General features: G+C 35.9%; 1 protein-coding gene across 1 annotated transcript; it reads left to right on the top strand.

The window, feature by feature from the left end:
- Positions 1 to 256: 256 nt before the first annotated feature.
- On the top strand, positions 257 to 23,053 carry LOC121731614 (23 kDa integral membrane protein-like). The gene is made up of 5 exons (XM_042121129.1): positions 257 to 446; positions 19,840 to 20,025; positions 21,113 to 21,295; positions 22,250 to 22,486; positions 22,908 to 23,053. Exons 1-5 carry the CDS (start codon positions 384 to 386, stop codon positions 22,980 to 22,982), a joined length of 744 nt encoding a protein of 247 aa, XP_041977063.1. The 5' UTR covers positions 257 to 383; the 3' UTR covers positions 22,983 to 23,053.
- The last annotated feature ends 1,414 nt before the right edge of the window (positions 23,054 to 24,467 follow it).

The following is a 24,467-nucleotide window of genomic DNA, read 5'->3' as shown; positions in this document are numbered from 1 at the left end:
ATGAGTATCTAAGACGAAAGTTTAAGTGTGAACCAATTACTACTATCTTTTGTTAATAAAGTATAAGCTGTGAGATCAATATCCGATTGCACGTCCAACTAAAATGGTCTCTATCTGTACTCTACATCTTAACGATCGGAGGTCTAGTAAACTTAGACTTCTTTAAATGCGTGATACCAATCATTGCACGCGATGCCTCAAATATATTAGGCTAGCCGCCGATTGCCCATAAAATGTACCACTGGCCGAAGCTCGACTCACCATAAGTTGACGCGACGCTAGACCGCGCGAACGCGTCTAAAAAAATAAACGATTCGAAATTCAAATCGTTGCCTTCGATTTGCATTTTTTTATCTGTGATTTGACGTGCAATTGTTTTGAAAATGGAAGGCTTCGGTACGAACTGTATAAAATACCTGCTGGTGGTTTTCAATGCTCTCTTTCTGGTAAGTTTGGATAATTTTATTTTAATTGTCAATATTATAAGGATTAGAAATAGATGCAGAAAAGAAAATACTTAAATGGTTTTTAAATAATAGGAGGACTTTTATGGTAATTTTTATACTGTCATGATTTCAAAACTTTTTCGGTGATTTGGAGAGGTAATGAAAAGTTTTTTTTTAACTTCAAGTTTTAGATATTTTAACATATATTATAATATTTTTCACACAAACATAAAATATGGATTAGATGTAAGGTTATTACATTATTTGTACAAAGAGGGTAGGCCGGGCGCCTTTTTTTTTTTGCAAACCACGCACCCTACATTTTTGCAAAGATTTTGGCACTTACTGAAGGGTTAATTGAAATGACCATAAAATAATTATTTAGGTATTATTAAGTATACTTAACTATTTATAATATCGATGTAACAATAAGAAATATTTACCTAATACAAAGTAACTGAAACACTTTTAATATCAAAACACAACTTTAAAGACAAAAAGAAAAGCGATTTTGCTACAAATTGTTTGCTACTTTTGTTTTTAAATTGAATTTCATACTATATTAATTTTTAGGAGCAATAATTAATGAATTCTAGCTCAACAATTCTCTAAATCGAATGATATTTCTCGGAAAAAATTGATACGCGTGTTTATTTTAGTAAATTGGCGTAGTAAGACGCCGGGCGAGGATATTTCTGTCATCTTATTCAATCCGAGTGGCCCAATTCCGTTTTGTTTCTCTTAGATAATCGCGGTGATAATGACATCGTTATAAAACAATTGAAGACATGGATGAATGGAGGCTTTAGGGCTGGGAAAATGATTTGAAAAAAAAAAACTTATATATGTGGAATCTACACGTTATAACTAGACATCGGATTATATGCATTTGCATACTTGCATATGCAAATGCATATAATGGCACTTTTTAGGCGATAGTGCATATTTTGGCAATTTTTCGTTGATAGTGCATATTTCGGTAGTTTTATGCCCTTAGTCTCCAAACTAGCTTAGATCATGACAACAAAAACAGAGGTATGATAGATCAAAACACTTCAAATATTTGGCTCCGTCCCCATTTAAGGAATGTAATATACCCAATAGGTACAATATCTTTCTAGAAATAAAATTTTTCTTTGTAGTTGGCAACATTATATTTTAAAAAATTGAATAAAGTAGTAAACGATTTAATAAACTTCCATGGGCACTTATAATCGGAAAATGTTAGTAGAAAATTATTATTGGTGCTGTATAAGAAATGAAAAATCCTGGATTTGATGAAATTATAAAAATTGCCGCTTTTATTACCGGCACCACCGGAAAACTCTTCAAAAAGCAATAAAATTTTGATATTAAGTGACTTTTGACTGTGCATATTTTGTGCATATTTCGACCATTTTTTTGTGCATATTTGCATGCATATTTTGGCACTTTGATCGTGCATATAATGCGATGTCTAATTATAAGTAGCTAGATAAACTAGATGATGAAGTAGGTAAGTTAAACAAGGTCTGTTGAAATTATAAGGGAAAATTGAGTAACCCGTATGAAATCTAATATATAAAAATATGTCGGGTTTTCCTTCCTGACGCTATAACTCCAGAACGCACGAACCGATTTTCACGGTTTTGCATTCGTTGGAAAGGTCTCGAGCTCCGTAAGGTTTATAGAAAAAAAATCAGAAAAAACTTCAAGAGAAAAGCAGGAAAACAGGGAAAATCATTTTATGGCAAAACAACGTTTGCCGGGACAGCTATTAAATTGTAAAATGTTAGTTACCCACTTCACCCACTCATGTTTTCAATTGTTAATGGTCAGTAGATGGGCATTAAATAAAAAAAATGGTGAACTTTTGCTTAGAATATGTAGAGTTGAATTACCTACGGGACTTGTAACAAGACAAACAATTTGAAGAAACTCCGATGACGTTTTTTATTGAACCTCCATAGTTACCTTTTGTAATTTGTTTAAGATTTTCTGTAGAAATGTTTAAAATATTGTTGTAAGTATAAATATTTACAAAGTTATGGGTACTTATATAAGGATATACAAGGTATACACGACTATGTAGCCCCAAAAATCGTATATCGCGCAGAACCGTACATTTTTTCAAGATAAAAGTATCTTATGTACTTTCTAGGAACTAAAAGTATCTCCCTGAAAATCGTTTCAGCGGTTTAGGCGTGAAGAGGTAACAGACAGACAGACACTTTCGCATTTGTAATATTAAGCTCCCACACCGGTTTCAGTGACGGTGGCCGGTTTCATTAAAACCAGGCCAGCTACGCAGGAGTAATTTTATAGTGCCCAAGTGTGTGCGCAGTACATAAGAGCACTCTCTATTCCTTTACTCTCATAACCCAGTGGGACGGAAGACCGACACGACCGGCGAGAGATCAGGCGCAGGACCGACTTTTTATGTGCCCATCCGACGCATGGATCATCTTACTTGTCAGACAATCAGGTGATCAGCCTGCACTGTCCTAACCAAACTTAGAAATAACATGTTTCCAACGCGGGAATCGAACCCACGACCTCCGAGTCAAGAGCCTCGCTCTATACAACTAGACCACGGATGCGTGTATGTTGTAATATTAGTAACACTCTAAGTATGGATCCCGTCTCGCCTCTACACCGCATTTCTTTTCTACCATTTCCTACTATATTCAATTTTCAGGGATTTTATCATCGCATGTTATCATTGCGGTTGCTGTTGATCACAATAACCGTACATTGTACAAAAACTACCGCAACATTCAAATGATAGTAAACCACGATAAGAGATAAAGGATGTTATATTTTGCAATATTTAACGTTTACTTCACCACGATCTCATCAATCCGAAATTGCCGTTTACATACAATGTAAATGCAATGTAACACTAGATATGTAACAATAGATAGCTTAGGGCGTTAAATATTGTTTTCTTCTTTTTCTTCTTCCAGTGCCTCTCCAATTTTGGCGCATGACTGCCAATCTTCAGTAAGTTTGGCGGTCATGCGCCAAATTTTTTTTTTCAAAGCGAGCCTGAAAAGTTCTTCAACAGACTGTATCCCTGTCCATTCTCGGATGTTCCTCAGCCAAGATGTTTTGCGTCTCCCTGGTTTTCGTTTCCCGGCAAACTTTCCCATCATTATGGTTTGAAGAAGCTTGTACTGTTTGTTCCTGAAGATATGGCCCAGATACGCGACTTTTCTTTGCTTGATAGTACGAACAAGTTTTTACGCATACTTGAGTACTTCTGCGTTTGTAACTTTGTCCGTCCATTTTCGCCGGCATTCGCCGGTAAGTCCACATCTCAAATGCTTCCAATTTCTTTCTTAGGTCTTCTTTCATAGTCCAAGCTTTACAACTGTAAAGGACTTGCGGCCAAACATCTTGAGCACCCTGGTTTTACTTAATCGTAAAAGCAATAAAAATGTACACTATGCACTGCTCAATGTTTAAACCTTGTCTATCAAGTTGCTTATCTAACCTATAAGACAAGGACAAAACTTTGATAAACGTATGCGAAGTGCTTTCTACACTCGCTCGCTCCTCCCTATGCACCAGTGTTCATCCCAGTATTATGAAAAAAGTGTAACATTAGATGACGCTCGCGTTTTGTTGCGCAGGAACGCAGGAATTGTTCATCGCGCGGTAACGGTACATTTTCCCGGGATAAAAAAACCTATGTCCTTTCCCGGAACTCAAAGTACCTCCATACCAAATTTCATCAAAATCGGTTCAGCTGTTTGAGCGTAAACAGGTCAGGCATTCAGACAGTCAGACAGATCTATAGACGGATACACAGACAGACAAACAGACACACTTTCGCATTAATAATATGAGTATATTATTAATTATATAAATTATATGTACGCGTTTATGTAAAGTGTCTCTAGGTCTAGTCTCTACAATCTACAGAATATACGTGTTATGTAGAGATCTTGTTTTTCTTTTCAACCGACTTCCAAAAAGGAGGAGGTTATACGTTCGTTTTTTTTTGGAAAAACTTTTAACCCAATTCTCCTAACTTAACATTATTGCTAATCAGTTAAAATTACACCCAATTTACTTATGTAATGAGTACGAGTATGGGGTAAGATAAGCTCTTGGTGGGTGGTGGTGTGTGGGCACAGCCATCATTACGTTACAAAACATACACTAATACGTCTGATAAGCCTCAGTTGATTCATGAGAAACAATAGCTTGCTGATGATTTTGTTACATAACATGCTCTTTAGCTTAATTGCATACCAAGTAATGTGTGAAATTAATTTGACACAAATTTAGGCCTACCATAGGTGTTTCTAACCAATAAAAGGATTAGCACTGTTATGGGTTTTAGTATAAATTTAATTTGTTCGTGTCTGATACTTTACAAAACTAAAAAGTCGCTTATTAGACAAGGACAATTATAACTATTTATAACTAAAGCATCTATCTATAGTGTTGAGTGAGAGATGGTGAGAGAGCATGAATATATTATTGGGTAACTTTTAAGAGAGCGCGATTTGAGAGAAAGGGTAGTTTACAATTATTTAGGTAAATTGTTGACAAGACTCCAAGATTTGAACCAAATTGTTTTTTATTTGGAATCTAGCCTAGGGTATAACAAAATATTATGACTTCTACATAAAAAAAGAAATCTCAAATGATTAACTACAGTCTGTCAAGAAAGTGAAGAAATTAAAAAGTAGCAACATCGTAGTAACTTTCAAATCAATCTAAGAAAAAAGCAATGACACTACGATGTTGCCACTTTTTAATTTCTTCACTTTCTTGACAGATTGTACATAACCCAAATAATTACAAAAAGATGGACTAACTGCACTTGAACTGCACTAACCTCAAAATCCCGGGCGAAAATGCACAGATAATAAAGATTTTATGTCACATTAATATGTATTGAGTGTTAGCACTAAAAGCGGTAGGCCTTAGACCGTATTTATTAAATAAGGCTTGTATCAATGACTTATTTATAGCGCACATGTTATGGTCATCCTATTTTTTTATGTAGGCTTGCACTGTTACTAAGTTAGATATACATACCTATAAAAGAATTTTGTATAAACTAGTAGACCGTACAGATTGATAAAAAATGAACATAATATAATTATTATTGTTATAATATCTTTTTTTAATTATATCTATCTATGAACGCTTCACACCACGTCAGTCTGGCCCCGTGCTAAGTACCTAAAGACAACGGAAATATATTTAATATTTTTATATTATGCATATATTTAAGATTTTTATTATATCATACACATATTTAATACACATCCAGACCCACATAGGAACATCGAAAACTTTTTGTTCCGTCGGCGGGATTCGAACCCGCGACCCCCGGCTTGAGCTACCAACACGCTCACTACTGAGCCACAGAGGTCTGTCTGAGGTCTGAGGTCTGATTGTCTGCAGAACAGTAATTTTATGAATCGTCTAAAATATAGAAGTTATAATAGACTTGAGAGCTTTTGAGAAGTATTAGAATTTATAATTTATAGGTCTATACACAGTCCTCTTAGTTTCATAAGTACGCGAAAATTATGACTAGCGCACTCATCATAAAAATTAAGTATATGGAAAATGTGGCCCTTTATAGTATCTTTTTAGTGCTAATGGGTTGATTATTTTCCGTCATATTAATTTACCTCTAAATCATTACTAGCTCTAGGCTTAGTAAGCACTTGTAATAATAGAATGACTCATACATTCATTGATCACTAAGTACTAGGTGTTGTATGTGATTATTCACATAAGCCGGAAATGCACAATGTTGCACATCGCGGATTATCTATGATGGCATGGTCAATTGTTTAATAATATACTTCTAAAGATGATAAAGTGTATTACATCCCGTCGAAGTGATATAAACTCTGATTCAATCTGGGGGCACGGGAGTACACCCGCCAAGATGAGCCAAGCGAAGCGCGCAAGGGCACTACCTACCTTTTCTCGAAACGTTTCGTCGTATTTTTGAACCCTCCTAACTTTGGTTTGAATAATGCCAGATAGTCGAAATTTTTAAGATATAATGATATGGGTACAGTTATTAAATGCGCAAATTTTGAATATCGTAGCTATTATACTTTAGATTTTATAGGTGTCCAAAAATCCAGAATTTGGTCACTTACTCACCGATCATCAAAACTGTTAGGGTACTTCCTGAAGTCTTAGAAAGCTGAAATTTGGTATGTAACATAATATTAATATTGAAACAACATAAAAATTATCAAACCCAACTTAACCTATATCCGTACCATTATAGAGCAAAATTAGGCAAAAATTTGTGTTTTTTGTATGGGAGCCCCCTTATTTTTTTATTTTATTTTAATATTATTATTAAATATTAAAGTAGACATATAAATAAGGACTTTGAGAAAAATTCAAGTACCTACCTGTTGCCATTATTGATATAGAGCAAAAAAGGCCAAAAAAATCACGTTTGTTGTATGGGAGCCCCCCTTAAATATAAATTTCATTTTGTTTTTAGTATTTTTTATTACGGCGGCAACAGATATACATAATCTGTGAAAATTTAAACTCTCTAGCTATTACCGTTCTTAAGTTACAGCCTGGAGACAGACAGACGGACAGACATCGAATTCTCAGTAATAGGGTCCCGTTTCTACCATATGGGTACGGAACCCTAAAAAATGAACTAAAAGAAAAAACAACGTACACCAGCTTACAAAAAGAAATGAAAGCCCACCAAAAACATTTTCATGTAAAAATGTTGCCAAGATGAGAACATAATATTATAGTTCGTCGTGTCAAAAAGTAGTGAGATCTCATGTAGAGCCAAGTTTCTAATCTTACATACTCAACCCTAAATCTAAAAACCTTAATTTTACCCTAAAGCGCGGCAAAATATTTGATAATAATATTATAATGTGTCAGCCGCACGAGAAGAATCTAAAAACTCTATACATTAGTCAAAATCGGTGGCTTGGCCATTTTGTTATTCGCCAGGGCTTTGAACTTAATATACAGTAACTAATGATAAATGGCCAGGCCACCGATTTGGCCAGGACACTCATCTTGGCAATATTTTTACATGAAAATGTTTTTGGTGGGATTTTATTTTTAAAGTTTATTCTTCTGATTTTCCGAAAGCCTATCACTAGACCTAATCGCAAGTTAATAATATCTATTAATACAATTTACAAAATTGATCCATTAACTGCATTACAGAAAACCTTAAGTGTAAGTTTACTGCTTTCTCATTTTAAGATAATCTTACATGGATAGTCACGCGTTCACGCCGTGGATGGTCACACAATAAGGAACGGAGTTAGGACAATGCATAGAACTTATGGCCCAAGAGCCAAAGACTTTCACAGTTCACAGTTTAACTGGAAACTCCATAGTTGCTGGTCATTCTTAACTCTATAGGGAAAAATTTCAGCTTTCATAAATTGACGAAAGCCTGGCTGTCGTTGGCTCTTACTAATAGAGTAAGAGCCAAGATTAGCTTTATAGCTCTTGTTAATAAGACGACAATTCATAAATAATATGATAAAACTGAAATTTGTCTGTGTTTAATAATAGTTTCTCTTCATGCTTATATTACTGGACCGATTTAGCATGGAGATTCTTTCAGTTTCGAGAAAGGACACAAGACTTTAGAAAGTAGTTAATAGTTGTATTGCCAAAAAGTACAAAGAATGTAAAAGTATGACCAACAAACTTTGTCGTAAGGAATTATATATTTCTATATTCTAAATAATATTATTATTCTACTGTAGAGTAAAGACCCAAGATATTCTGTTTAGCTCTACATATATTCCTTATTTTATTTCTACTTCAGCTCGTGTCCATTTTAATTGTGGTAGATGCATGTAGTCCTTTGAATAGTATTTAGAACACAATTAGGGAGCAGGAACATCAATCACATCACGCGATGCCACCATCAATAGTGTTCAATTATTCCACGAGTTCATTATTCACTGAAAATGGAAAGAAATTCACCGGCGCTCCAAATGTATATGTCATGTAAGCTAGACAAAATGCATTTACTGCTTAAATATTCAAGATTTGGGAGTTTAAAGGTTAGGTTATTATCGTTTATTCTTCAACATAATAATGCTAAGGCAAAGACGAAAATTAAAGGGAAAAGGTAGGCAGGCAGGCAAATGCGTTTTCTGCATGATTTCAAGATTTAGGAGTGTGGGTGGTTTAACGGTTACAAATTATGTATAATCTTACCACAAAAGATTTAAACATCTATTGAACAGTTGTTTTCAGACCATTTTGTACTGATTTTTTTTCTAATCAACTGTTCAACAGATGTTTAAATCTTTTGTAGTAAGACCGTTACCGTTTAACATTGCAATGTTCAATTCAAAGACGAAAATTAGAGGGAAAACTTATGGTAGGATGGTAGAGTCTGAGATTATGCAGTCTCCATCTGAAAAATTAAAGATTTGTGATTACATCATTGTGGTGCACGGTTTTATTATTTAAGACTTAAAATTAAAGGTAAGGAGAAGGTAAACCCTAATGGTGACCCTTACTCTACTAATGCAATGAATAAGTAGCAACGTAGGTACAAACGACATTCAAAGTAGTTAAACCGTACAACTTTGTAACCCTGATGACCGTGTGATGTTATTTAAATAAATGTGACAGGTGCAAGAGTTAACAGTTAGGTCATCTGATGACACCATGACGAATACAATCAGTTCACAATTCACATGTTTTTAATGTGTGTGATTTTGATAAAGGCCCTTACTCACTGAAGCCACTAGACTTCTAGAGTGACACAAAGAAGGCACCGGCAAGATCTTTGGTGCCGTTTATCTGCAGTTTCGGAGAGAAACGCATTTAATAATAATTAAGGGCCATCAATTCGTTGTAATCTATAGTAATTTCGGTAAAATCTCTGTGAAAATGGTGGAGACCCGTCGCCCAAACGCTGGCTCTAAATTATTTTCTGAGTTCCTTATTTTCAAAATGATGTCTTATTTTAGTCTTGCGTCATATGAACGACTGAAGCGGGGTGGAAACAGTATTTTTAAAATTACTCAAAAGTATGCTTCGAAACCAGACTGATATTAAACAGAAAATTCAAGAAAGTCCAGGGTATTTAGCCGAAAATCTTTCATTTTCGTTTCGTTATAGATTCGCCGATCAAAATGTATGGAATTGACATAAGACGAGTCGAACGTCAACGTCATATTAACGAACGCTTATGTCAATTCCATACACTTTCATCGGCGATTTTTTAGCGAAGCGAAAACGAAAAGATTTTGGCTCACCCCCCTGGACATTTAGCCGAAACTTTTTCGTTTTCGCTTCGTTATAGAATCGCCGATCAAAATTTATGGAATTGACATAGGACGAGTCGAACGTCAACGTCATATTAACGAACGCTTATGTCAATTCCATACATTTTCATCGGCGATTCTGTAATAAAGCGAAAACGAAAAGATTTTGGCTCACCCGCAAGGTGAAACTTTTGGCGACTATGGTGCGTTCGTATTTTCTGCTCGAAAAACCTTAGGGCCACCGTGCAATGAGCATAGGTCTTTACACAAGCTTCAATAAATCACAACTCACAAGTTTCCAATGGGCGTGATTTTGTTTCATGTTTATTTGTTTTGTGCGTAGTGTTTATAACTTTACCAACATCTGGTTAATGCCATAAGTCCCATGTCCCTGACCGGTTGACCTCAATCGTGCTCCTCTTTGTGAAGTAGGTTAAGCTTGGACTTGAGCTTACAAAATATTAGCTATGTTTTGGTATTTTTAACAGTTTTTGATTTTCTTAGTACTTAATGTTATGTTGAAGTTTTTTGATGAAGTGAATTTTAGATACGTCACGCAAAGTCTTCATGATCTTCATCACTTGTTTTGAGGAAAACTAGAAAAGTTGTGTAAAACCACTCTTGCATATTTATAATTTTGTTTCATGAAAGTCATCCTTATCTTTATGTTACTTACATAAAACTTACGTGGTAGAGCCATATTTCGGTACGAATGGGCCGGCTCGACCGGATAAATACCACGGGCTCTCAGAAAATCGGCGTGAAACAGCGCTTGCGCTGTGTTTCGCCGAGTGAGTGAGTTTACCGGAGGACCAATTCCCTACCCTTCCCTATTCCCTTCCTTACCTCCCCTACCCTGTAATCATATTCCCTCTTAAAAGCTCTTCTGATGTTGCGTGTGTCTAGGGGCGACGGAAGTTGCTTTCCATCAGGTGACCCGTTTGCTCGTTTGCCCCCTTATTTCATAATAATAATTATTATTTTATAATAACTAAACACTAAAGCTCATAATTTGCCCCCAAAAGCGGCCTCTTCTTTCAACCGTCTCTCACTTCCTGACTGATTTTGTATTCTATTCATATACGTTAATGGTAAGTCAAAGAGTTCGATCGGGGACGCGTGTGGATTAAATATTTGTTCATGCATGAACTACGTTAGGCATGCGCAGACGGGCGAGAAGGATATTTTATAATAGTATTTTAATTCATAAATTGTCTATGACTATTAAATTGTCCACGATTCTTCTCTCAAAGAAAAGTTTTTCTTCTACTAAAGCCTTGAGAAGACCAGAAACGCTTACATAATTACTTGTCTTGTTGCGAACGTCCGGTAGTTATTTACCATTAAGACAATCCGTTTGCTCGTTTCACCTGATCCTAAGACCTAAGAGACGATGCTTACGTCCAATTTGGATTACCAATTTCGGTAAAGTTAAATTATATTTAAGTATGGTGATCTGTCGCGGCCACTGGTAGTCGGTCTGCGCCGACAAGATGATGTAATAGAGAAGATTTACGACAGAACAATTGGACATGCTTCCTAAACTGCTGGACTAGAACGCTGACAATTAGCGGCGGACATGGAACATCTATGTTGCTGCCATCTACGGCAGTATACCATTAATCTTAAAATCTATCATGATCATCCTGGCCATAACGTATCTTGCAGGCAAAAATTGTACGATCGAAGAAATTGATTCATAGGCAGTTGACGGACCTACGTCATTTGTTCGGGATATTATGTCAATTCAATGTTCGCTGTAATCTGTACTAAACCCAGTCGGGTTTGAGTTTTGACATAGCACCACCAAATTGCGTAGGTCCGACACCTGCCTAGGAATCCACTTCTCTGATAGAACAATAATATATTGTGTTGTCTGTTACAAAATATTTTGTATACGAAAAGTCCTTTATTTTGAGGAAAATGCGGGCAAATCGTCTACACTCTAGGTATCGAACAAATTATAGTTTATCTCATAGGTACATTTTGACAGTATAAAAATTAAAAACTACCCTCAAAGTACATATATTCTCTATGTTAATTTTCCTCTGATTAAATTGAATGGTTAGTAAAATACAATTCTGCAATTATGATATTTTAGTATTTAATTAATATGACAGCTTACTACCTTACAGTAATTATGTAAATGATAAATAAATAAATAAATATTGTTTTATTTCTGAATAGATTTTAAGAAAATACTATCAGAACGTTGATATACTACGGTGCCTACCACCGGTTCGGGAACTAACCCTGCGAGAAGAACCGGCGTAAGAAACTCGCAGGGGATGAAGCTTGATTAACCCTTAATTTTAATTTAAATAGTTCTGAACTACTCAACTAATTCTGAAAACGATAAACTGCAGGCTGTTGTCACCAAGTTCTGTATAAGATAATATTAGTGTTAGAATAATTACGATCAACTTTTTTAAGAAAATACTAATGTACTGAACGAAAAACACTAATTTAGATCACACCCACTAAATGTCATTGAACTTCGAGTTTGTTTATGCTCCTACCATTTACATATTGAATCTTAGCTATAGATCTAAGATTGATCTCTTTCGACTAGTTTTTACATTTTTGGAAGTTGTTTTAGCCATAACTTATTATTATATACAATAAAATTGCATTAATTTTCTACGTGACTAATTTGTGTATTATTTTTATATTCAAAATCTTCATATTTGTTGTTATCTCAACACTCAATGTCATGATCATTATCATCTTTATCACATTCTTCTTCTACTTTCGTATTTCTAGGAAGAAATACGAAATTCATGTATGAGACATACACTTCCAAAAATTATAATTTTATTTTATGCTAATACCATAAATATGCAAAAGTGTGTATGATTGGCTCTAAAATCTTCGTGCGTACCGCTGAACCGATTTAGATAAAAGTAATGTAATCTACATTAAGGCGACGCCTTGATAATTTGGCTGTAGCGATATCGATTTTTCTCAGCAATGACTAAAGCTAAGAAATTAAAGTTCTTTGTCAGTATTCATCATCATGAATACTGAGTAATGTCTTTGAATTACCCATTATGCTATGGGTAATTCAAAGACGATGATCAACTTTTATAACACAGAATAATCAATCAAAAAGACCTCTGTAAAAAAAGGACTTCTATTTTGCCAACAGAGGAGACTGATTTAAACTTCCAAAATTTGTACATAAATTGGTTCAAGCATGCACTTTAATTTGCCCATAGCTTATATGAAGTGTATTTGTGGTTTTTAAATTACGCGACAAAAACCAATTTGTCGCTTACGCCCTTTCCATTTTTTGCTGTTCCATTGCTTGTTTTCATAGAAAACAAGCAATCTAAAACATATCCAACGCGATTTTTTACTTGAATGCGGCGTTACCTTAATGTAGATTACATTACTTTATTCATTACAATATGTAGAGTCCTTTTCCAAGACTCTTAATTAACATGTATTTATGAGTCTTGGAAAAGGATAGTTTTTATTGCGTTTTCCGTGCTATAAGCTGACTGCTGCTCAACAATGTATCTGGCAACATCTATTTTCCCATAATTTAAGTTGTATGGCATTTTACTCCCATTTTTCACTACCTACCCACATTACAGCACCGAGCACGCCCACGGCAGTAATTAATGAAGCGTGTCTATGATTGACACCGACATTTATTATTTAGAGAGCTCATATTTTATGAGGAATGCTTGGGGAGTTAAGGATATAATTGGTTTTATGTTTACTAGGAAATAGTGTTTTTGTCGGTTTTCTGTGGACGCTTTTTCCTGCTCTCAAGAAGAATAAGGAAATATTTGGTTCAGGCCTACTAACTCGGCTATTGGCCGCTTTTTCCTTGTTTAAATTTTTAGAAACTATAATAATTACGGTATATAATGATACCGCGTTGCATAATATCGTGTGATGTTACTTTAATGTCTCAAAGTAATATAAAAGGTTAGAATGATTAGAAGAAGTCGAGTGATCGACACTTAATATTTTATTTTAGTTTACTTAATATGTTATAATATTATAATTCATTTTTATACTTGAAAATAAGCCCCGAATTGTTTCATTTTCTGAAATTAGACATTACATTATATTTCTGAGAATTCGATCTGAGCAAAAACACGATATCTTAAAATTTTCTCAATAGAAAAAAATCACAAAGATGCATCTAATTTTCACGAATTTTTCATTTATTGCCATAACCGTGCATTGAACTAAGTTAATATTTTAACAGATTGTATAAAATTCTATCATTGAGAGATCGACCTAGCGGATTTTTAAAATGTTGTATATTTATCGAGTTATTGAGAAAAAACTAATTTGGCGATGAATCCGCGTCGTTCTTTTTCACCTGGCATATGAAAGACGGGCGTGAGTGTGAAGAGAGAAGGACGATGTTTGATTTTTTGGGTAAGTTGCCCTCTTAAATAACTTTTTCTTGAAACATCAATCAAATCTACGCACAATGACTCTCTAGTCTCAACATTGAAGAGACGTGTAATTTTACAGTACACTTTATCTAATATTTTATTCTGTTACTAATTATCCCGAATAATAAGATGTCACCATATTGTAATTGATTGCAATTCACATTTTACAATTACTTTTGATGCGTTGTATTTCTTAATTATTATTACCAGCTAAGGTAAAGGACAGGTACCACATAATTTGACATACAATAACATGGATCCGGAAATATATTGTTCAGAGGTCGTCGAAGTGGGTTACCATCGATCCACACCATTACGAAGTTTTCTACCACCTACCATTAATTTCTGGTGGATTATTTATAGCGGTGGGGTAATAAAGAACGTAATTTCCTTATGGGTTTTATGATATTGTTTTACGTTTGTATAACGAACGGTTCTATGAAAATATCTAAATAGTAAATTACTATAATTTAGTGGTCACACTAGGTACACTATAAGTATTCGGTGGTCACTAAAGTTATTTATGTGTTCAATGAATAACATTCTTTATTTTCTTTTGAAATTAAAGCGACGATCAATGATACTTTATATATTTAAGTGTCTAAAGTCTAAACACACTATGCCGAATTTCCGCGGCGAAAGTTCGGCTTGATTCCGCCTGCAATGTATTATATTTTAAATTACCCATAACACACCATGCCGAAATTCCGTCGCGTTAATTGTATGCGTTTGACATTGCTGACGACATCATGCGGAATTTCCGCCGCGGAAATTCGGCATAGTGTGTTTAGACATGTCTTAATTTTCAAGTAACAGAACCCTATATGCGCCGCGATCCAGAAACGCGCTATCAAAGTTTTCTGAGTTCGTAACTTACTCCAACTGACAATCAGATACATTATCATGTTACTGTTGTTGTTTATTTTATGTAGATTTTTAAGGCACTAGACCAGAGGTTCCCAAATCTATTTTGTCTAATGCCCACTTTGAGAACAAAATTATGTTTTAGCGCCCCCCATTTTTTGCAATTTAAAATTCATCCAGACTAAATGAAATTACAAATCACCCCCTAAGCCTCTACACAACACCCCCACTTTTTGTTCCAGGTCCCACACCGCCCCCTTTAGACCTTCAGCGCCCACAAGAGGGCGTTATCGCCCACTTTGGGAAAGGCTGCACTAGGCTTTGTGCTAACGTCGCCATGACTCAGATTGCTTGGACTCCATTTGGGACTCCTCATATCCCACAAAAATTTTCTTTATTCATCGTCTTGCAAAACTCTCATAATATGAACTTCTAGATTCGTTTCGCATGATATCACACGACTCACGAGGAGCTAAAATTAAATCGCACCAATTAAGCAATTGTAGTTTGAGACTTCAGTTTATTAAGGCCAATGTCGGGCAAATTGTCATCTTCACATGCATTAATGGCGCCATTTCTGGGCAGGGCCCCCGCTACCATATGTGCAATGTGTGCAATGCACACGGGCGCCATCCTCTAGGGGCGCCAAATTGCCATCTTTAGGGGCGCCAACACCAAGGATCCAAAAAATTTGCCTAAAGGGGCGCCAAAATCCTTTTTTTGCACACAGGCGCCAGTAGCTCTTACGGAGGCCCTGTTTCTGGGCCAAGTATACTAAATACATTCCTTCTTTATTTAGGGAAATGCCTATTCCTCTTGACTTGGTTGACTTTTCATTGACATGAGAAATCATGTTTCTTTACAACCAGTAAAAACTTTTGTGGAAGTACTGGTAGAACGGATGAGCGCCATGACAGGCCAGTTATGAGATAAGGCACAGGACTACTTTTTTACATGCACATTGCCCATCCGACGCATAGATCGTCAGCTATCTTGTCAGATTCTCAGCCTTCAAATTGCAATTACCTGTTTAGAAACAACACTTTTTGTTGTTCCAACGCGATAATCCGGTGAGTCAAAAGCCAAGCTCTAAGCCTCTGGACCACAGATCTTTCAAAGACTTTATTAAGCTGGACATTATCTGTGTATACCTATTGGCTATAACCTAATACTAAGTTGACCTTAATTAAGCCAATCAGGTACATGTTTTCCCTATAAAAGGGACATTTGAAGAAAAATCTGGTTTTCCGTCTTATCGGAAACTTACATTTGCTCTGTTTCACTGCGGGCTGTTTCACAACTTACCGATAAGTGCCGAATAGGCTATCTACAACTTTTCTGACAAATACTCCATTCTCCCTACTCCATCTGTCAGATTAGTTGTGGATAGCCTATCCGGTATTATATTTTATGAGTGGTGAAACAGGCCCTTAGTGTAATTGCTGTAATAAACTATTACAGTAGAGGTAATTAACAGTTGAGTTAGTACCATAAAGTTAATATACCTAGCGGAATAGAGAAACAAAGGCCTGAGCAAGGGAGATGTCACTATCAGTAACACTGCGTGGTAAAAAGAGACGTGTGATACATGACAGCAGCACTCTTTTTTTGACGTCCAGTCAGCACGTGCCGCATGTTGACAATTTAATCTCATAGAATTCATGTTCAATCATGCTTGTGTAAGTGTATACGTACTTACACATATTTTTCACTCAGATGAAAACCAATTTTGGTTACGTTTGACAGCTCGAGATTGTTCCTCTATTCCGCTAGGTATATTAACTTTATGGTTAGTATCTAGTGCAGTCACAGTTCGCGCAATTGAAAATAGAACACTATTCAGTGTGGAAGTCCGATAATATCACATAATGCACGAGATGTGTCAACGCGATGACATTGCCGACCCAAGGCCGTGCCACTTTACCTGAACATCCGATGTATACGTGCACATTATGACGGCTCGCAACATAGCAGCATTTTCTATACATGTTTTATACGCGGTCATATAAATTCTATGGTAATGCGGCTGACAGCGCTGCGCTCCCTCGTAGTGTCCGTGTACCTTAACACATATAGTGTGTTTAAAGTTATTTTGCATGTAAAAGGCCTTATGCCGTCGAGTGAAGGATTACTCTAATAGAAACTGCAAGGTACTTTTCCTCTGAACTGAGTACTGACTGTAGAATTGTACATACACAGTTTATAATTACAGAATATTTAATCTTATCGATTGAACTATAAGCAACTAATTGTAACCGGTCGATATATAGAAAGTACATTCAAAACCACCATTTAGACGACAGTTCTCAGCTCAGTCAGTTCGGAACTGATGCCAATCAGTTCAGTCAATCAATCTAAGACTGACTAATGATGGCTGAAAAGTACAGAATAAAGAAATACATAATCAGTCCATCAATCAACCTTTAGGTTAGGTTAGGTTACTTATTATTTTATGATTTTCCTATCATTCTGACCAAACTGATGGACTGGGCCTAGAGACAAGTGTCAAGCGATTATCGCCAACAAAATTCACTAGCGAAGCGATGACTTATGTCAAGTCGCATACATTTTGTTGGCGTTTACGATAATCGCTTGCCACTTATCTAGTAGGGATGAACTGACGACAGACTGGCCGTGTAACCACGTTGTCTTACGGTTTCCGGCTTTATTCAGTGGTCTCTTTTAACATATAAAATGTATACCATCAATAAGTATCGACACAGTAGTTATTAATTAATAAGTTTATAATTATTATAGTAGTAAAACATCCTGTCTAAATACATGCGCTTGGCTACCTCAAGTTCAGCTGACACAGTAAGATTTGCGGGGCTAAAATGGTCGCTTTGGAGAATCATATCGTCAATCATAATATATTTTTTTTTAATTGCAAAATGCAAGTCTGCTTGCAATTCATGTCTAGTAATTTGTACTAATTTGACATTTGTCCGTTTGTTTTGACAATTCATTTGCTGAATTGATTGAGAGGAATTGCTAATTGTGACCATTTTAGCCCCGCGGATCTGTTAATGACGGCTAGTCTCTCTCTCTCTCTCTCTCTGATCGCATCTAGTTTCTACCAATGTCCTGGGCGGGCTCCCGAGTCCCGCCCCGCTCACTCCACTCCGCAAGGGTATTTGTCGGTCACCCCAACAAAGAGACCGGAGATCCTTTATAATTTTTTCGTTTAAGGGCCTGTTTCACCATTTACTGATAAGTATACTCTATCTGTCAAATAAGTTGTGGATAGCGAAGTGGTGAAACAGGCCCTCAATCTTAAAATTGTGCTTGGCCTATACGTCACAGAAGTCAAAAGTCATGACTATCATAACGAGCGATCTCCGCCCACGACTGTAGTAACAGAACCACGTCACACCTACTATTGGGCTCAGTTGACATAGATAAACATTTCTATGGGCCGCTGTCCTATTTACGCCATCTGTACATTAAACACCATGGTTTATGGTGTACCTAATTTTAGCTTGCGGTGTGTCGTGGCTTTCTTCCGGTATTCATATTTCACGAATCTTTATTTTGTAAGTCAATTAGTCTTAAAACTTTTGCAGCATTAATGGCGATACGAGTTTCACAAAGATCGTAATAAAACTTTTAAAGTATTTAGAAACCTGGAGTAGGCATGAAAAATAATCAAAAGTAAAAGCCATTAGGCATTATGTACTTAATCCAGATAATTTAAATATATATATTTTTTTTATGAAATAACCCTTTATTTTAAAGTACTGTCAAAGTATTTTTTATTTTTATGAAATAACCCCTATTCCCTTTCCTACTCTCCCCTATTACCCTATTCCCTCTTAAAAGGCCGGCACTGCACCTGCAGCTCTTCTGGTGCCGCGAGTGTCCATGGGCGACGGAAGTTGCTTTCCATCAGGTGACCCGTTGCCAGGGGGCAAATGAGCAAACGGGGGTAATAGGGGAGGGTAGGGAAGGGAATAGGGGAGGGTATGGAAGGGAAAAGAGTAGGGGATTGGGCCTCCGGTAAACTCACTCACTCGGCGAAACAAGGCGCAAGCGCTGTTTCACGCCAGTTTTCTGTGAGTCCGTGGTATTTCTCCGGTCGAGCCGGCCCATTCGTGCCGAAGCATGGCTCTCCGACTTCACATATACGAATGTATTGGCACCTAATTCATGAAACCTAGTAGTTTTACAGTTCACTCCTTATCTAGGTCTACATCTTTATATCTCATGGGTCATATTTCTTGAATATGTGGAAACAAAACATAATCGGAGTGCACCTCTACGTACAAAAGTGTACTGTCAAAGTATTTTCTTACACCTCTAGGTATACCTTATACCCAGCTCTGGATTTATGTATAGGCCTTGGCCTATGGGGGGCAGCGTCCTATGACGTCCTAGGGGGACGACAACGTCAACGTAGCCTATACCACAGAATAGATAATAGTACAAGTACCTACACTCGTAATTTAAAAAGATAAAACCGACTTCAAAATTGTAGGTAATTAAGAATTAAAATTCCGTATCTCAAAAACTACTGAACTGATTTTAATGAAACTTGCAGTATTCCCTAAATTGAACCATATCTAGTACCGTTGTGTAGTTCCGGAGATATGCGAACACAAACATAAAAATACATACATACGTATAATGTATATATACATACAAACGTATACACTTTTGAAATTTGGCACATTTATCCAGACGCTGTTGTAGACTAACATATTTATTACCTATACGAAAACTGGGCAGTTCTGCAAAATTTTACATACATACGCGTCAAATCGATAACCTCCGTTTATCCGTATATAAATATATAAATACGGCCCTGCTTGTACCCATAATATCAGCTCTATTCATCACGTTTTTACTTTTCAGATCTTCGGCATAGTCATAATATCAGCAGCATGCGTGGACATGGGTATGATCAAGGGTTTCGCGGGCATGGAGGCGAGCGGCCATGAGACCGACGTGGTGCTCATCGTGATCGGCGTATTCATCATCATCGTCGCCGGCTTCGGCTGCTTCGGCGCGTGGAAGGAGAGCCCTAAGCTGCTGTATATTGTGAGTACAAATAATTAATAACAGTTATAATTGATGGCAAGCGTCCACGATACTGACCTGGTCCTCATCGTGATATAAAAGGAGACTTATAAAGATTGAACCGAGGATTTTTTTAATTACAAGCTCCACTGTCGCCAATTTGTGTTATAGGCAGGTACAAAATTAGCTATATGTAACGTTTAAAATGTTTTTATGTCAAGCATTCCTTTTTCCAAATAATGTTAAGAGAAGTAACGAGAGAGATAACATGATATCCCATCAAGGATAATATAGTTTAAACTAAACTGGGATATCTGGGCCTCGTGCTCCAAATATCCAAATTTCTTTTCAATTACAAGCATTTTATTTTTCTAATTAGCCTAGGATCTAGGCAGCAAAGTATGACCTACGTCAGAGTTTCTATTTCTCGTGACTGGACTCCATAATTTATAGTAACCTGAATTTGAATCAAGATCTTAGATGTGCGTGAAAGCTGGCCATTATTCCACTGAAATGGTCCGCTACTTAAGATTTTTTGCGCCGCAATGAAATTTGTATCCATGGGCATTTACTATTTAGGAATTGACCTTTTGCCTACCTTTTGCCTTATAAAAATGAACTGTAAGTTGCTACAAGTAGATGAAAAAATAAAATTACATTTTTATATTTTACGTGAAATTACTACTTTCCTACATAAATTCCACCATTTTTCAGTCAGTTTCATTTATTACATCTTTGTAGTCGTAGTCATTAGCATAAATTCTGTAAGCCATATTTAAAAAAAGGTGATATCAAAACATGAAGAGAAAAGCTTTGCCCTAAATCACTTACATTTTAAGCCTTTCAACACACAAAAGAAAACACTTCAACATAAAAAATAAACTAATATCTTACTTTCTTTCGGAACATTATTAATAATCTTCTAATGGAATGCACTCATCTTACTGCTAACATAGACTTAAGGAAAGTATAATATTTTCCTTAGTGTATGCTTCTAATAATAACTTGTACTACGTCATTAAACCTTATAATATGTTTTTTTTGTTACTCCTAAGTTAAAAATTTTCATCTTGTTGTATATTTTATAGATAAATAAATAAATTTTCAGTTCGCTGGCTGCCTGATCATCATAATCCTGTTGGAGCTGTCCGTGGGTATCGCAGCTGCTGCCCTTCGACCCCAGATCGAGGGTACCCTGAAGACCCAGCTACGAGCCTCCTTCATCAAGAACAAGTCCACCAAGGAAGAGGACTCCACCTACCGCGAGTTCTGGGATCGTATCCAGAGTAATGTAAGTCTATATGAGAATAATTCAGACGTAGTAGACTTAAGGGCCTGTTTCACCACTTTCTGATAATGTGGCGAATAGGCAATTCACAACTTATTAGACAGATTCTCCATATATATAACCTATCCGGCACTTATCAGGAAGTAGTGAAACAGGCCCTTAGATAGGATTTTAACCTTAGAGAGGTTGCCAGGCGTCCGGATAAAGCAGGACACAGTCAGGCTTTTTGATTGCTTGTCCGGCCAAAATTAAGAGGAGTCCAGCTTTTGTAGAGCTTTGAATCGATAATTTTATATGAAAATCTACCTTTTTTAGAAGGTTTTACACCTAATAAAATGTAAAATTGTATGTAAAATTGTTTTTAATAAAACAGAAAATTAACCTACCTATTCCTACACGAGTTCAGATTCTAAGTACTCGATAGTAGGACTTATTTGTACAAATGTCCGGCCAAGCTGGCTCCTTTGTCCGGCTTTTTGGCTAAGCGACCTGTTAACCCTACCCTTAGAAGTAGATTTATATGTAGAGTCTGTCTGAATGCTAATGATGCTAGACAAGAATTTAGAGTAATGTTATGAATGAGATTGTGTGTTCGTCTGTTAGCTCATGATACATTTTAGATGGGTATAAAATTATATTTAACCTGTTACCTGAGTCAAAATGACATGAGAAATCTAAAAATATATGTTATCCAGACGCAAAACACATGAATAATAATTAGTGTTAGTTTTTTATATATTCGGTTTTTGCTTCAAACTTTATTTGGCTACAAAGCCATTGCTTTTGAATATGATGTAGTCAAAAAGTCTACTTATGTAACTTAATTCGATAAGCTACGGATAGATGGCGCTGAGTAATATCCACATCGCGCTATCCCTTTAACGCTACTCATATTTTTTCTTTCCCAACTTGCGACAGAATTATTACAAGCCACTTAAAGAACAAAATCCCTTCCAGCTGGAGTGCTGCGGTGTTACCGGTCCTGACAACTACGTGGCTTCGGAACCCCGTCTCAACCCGTCTTTCAGTTGCTGCCCGTCCGACGGCACCGACCGAGCTGATGAAATCAAGCGCTCCGACTGCATCTCCCTGTCCAAGTACTATCAGGAGGGCTGCGAGGATAAAGTCCTAAGCACCGTGCACAGCGCAGGGTTGACTGTCATCGTGTGCGGGATACTGTTCTGCTTCTTAGAGGTGAGATACTGCTACAATAAATACTTTATTGTGAATTTTAAAGATTAGTTAAGGGGGATAGGAGCCAACTGACGTTTCATGTTTTGCGGCAAACCGATAGATGGCGCTAGATATTATGCAGTCTTCGATCTTGATAATTTTCAGAAATAATGTGAAGATTAACGTGTTAAACTCGGCATACAAAGTATAATTAATAGAGAGACCATTGTTCACGTCTTAATCAATGATTTTTTTTAATCTTTGTATTTTTTTATTTGAGCTTATTCAATAATGTATTCATTATTGAATAAACAAAGATTATATTATATTGTCGAGTCAACTAATCTTGATACTTTAAAATATTATGAAAGATCCCGCAAAGTGAATGGGTCGGAGTGAACTTTTTCTTCTAGCTAAAGATATTCTCTTATTTCTTTTTCAGGTGGCAGGCATCGTGTTAGCGCTATGGCTGGCCCACTCAATAAAGACGCACGGCAAGACTCGGGAGACCGCTTAATACTTTCACATCTTCTTCACACTCCCAGCTCTGGATTTATGTATAGGCAGTATAGGCCATGGCCTATGGGCGGCCTATGGTGTCCAAGGGGGGACGGCAGCGTCCTAGGATAGCAGCAGAGTTCGTACATAGGAGCTGCTAAGTATCTGGCCTATACTCATAAAAATATAAATCCCGCCCTGCACACTCCTGATACGTAAATATTCGAAGTATTTCTAAGTGCGAGCTCTGATTGGCTTGAATGATCTGAGTAAATAAGAATGAAGTTAGACTAAAGTAGCTTCGGATGCACTTATAGGTAATAATTGAATGTTATTTTTTTTTTAATTTTACAAATCGAATTTATTTACCTTGTATTTGACAAACTTAGAAGCTAACTTGCTGGATGCAGCTTGTATCACAATTAAGAGGAATATACCCATATCCATACATCCATAAAAAGTGTTAAATTATAGTCGTAATATCTCTATAATTATATCCCTACTTTTCCTTCGTTCCATTCACCTCTTTGAGGTATAATGTATCAATTTAAATATTTTACTTATATTCTTTCTACAATTTTTTGCTATATTATATGTAAAGCATACTAAATCGGTATGAAACCATTGATATTATGTAAGCGTAGTAATTTGTATTAATAGTCCAAGAGCACATAACTTATTAAATCACGTTTGTTTCAAAATGGTATTGATGATTTTATATTAAGTATAATATATTTGTTAGAGTTGTATTTAGGTACATTTTACGTTTAAAACTATCAAGTTATTAAAACACTATGTTGAATGAAATTCACATTTTTTATTATAAAGCATTTTTGTTATAGGATTAGGTATAGCAAAAGGTAAAAAAAATGCATTTTTTGTTATTTTTAGTTTTAAGTGCATAAATACGCTTGTGTTTTAACGCTATAATATTTTGTAAGTTACCGTAATATTAATGTAGCTTTTAAGTTTTGTATTATAAAGCATTTACTAGTCATTTAACCAATCATTACAACTCATTTAGCTGTATTATTTATTTATAATTAAGATATGCAGCCTTATAAAAACTATTTCATTTTAAGATTAAGAATTATTCATAACTTTTTAAAAACTCCTTCGTGTTTTTAAGGCCTTGTTTTGAGTACTTACGTAAGTTCGTTTTATATTTTTATTACAGCAAACCTGCAATTTATAAAATAAAACTTCAGATTCATTTATAAATTTATTAGAGTGAAAATATAAATGTTGCCTTCTTAAATAAATATCTGTGTTCGATATTTGTGTTTTATTAGATATTGCTGTCTTATTTCTTAATGTTGGATTACATTATAGGAAACGTGCATAAACTAGATGGCAGCAAATGTCAAATAAAATGATCAACTGCAAGTTTATTAAGAGGATTCCACACCGCCCTTTTTTCCATACAAACGTTGTCCCCTGTTTCCTCCCTGGATAATGCTAGTAGAGTTATAATTTTTTTCCTGAATATCTACGGCCACTAATA

Source organism: Aricia agestis, chromosome 11, assembly GCF_905147365.1.
Source record: "Aricia agestis chromosome 11, ilAriAges1.1, whole genome shotgun sequence".
NCBI lineage: Eukaryota > Metazoa > Arthropoda > Insecta > Lepidoptera > Lycaenidae > Aricia > Aricia agestis.
The sequence above is the reverse complement of the archived record's forward strand: the minus strand, read 5'-3'. Positions and strand labels throughout refer to the sequence as shown.

Excerpts from the sequence above, each read along its gene's own strand:
- LOC121731614 (XM_042121129.1), top strand. The coding sequence starts at position 384 with ATGGAAGGCTTCGGTACGAACTGTATAAAATACCTGCTGGTGGTTTTC. Across the intron at positions 447-19,839 it reads TTTTCAATGCTCTCTTTCTG|ATCTTCGGCATAGTCATAAT; the intron begins GTAAGTTTGGAT and ends TTTACTTTTCAG. Across the intron at positions 21,296-22,249 it reads GGGATCGTATCCAGAGTAAT|CTGGAGTGCTGCGGTGTTAC; the intron begins GTAAGTCTATAT and ends AATCCCTTCCAG.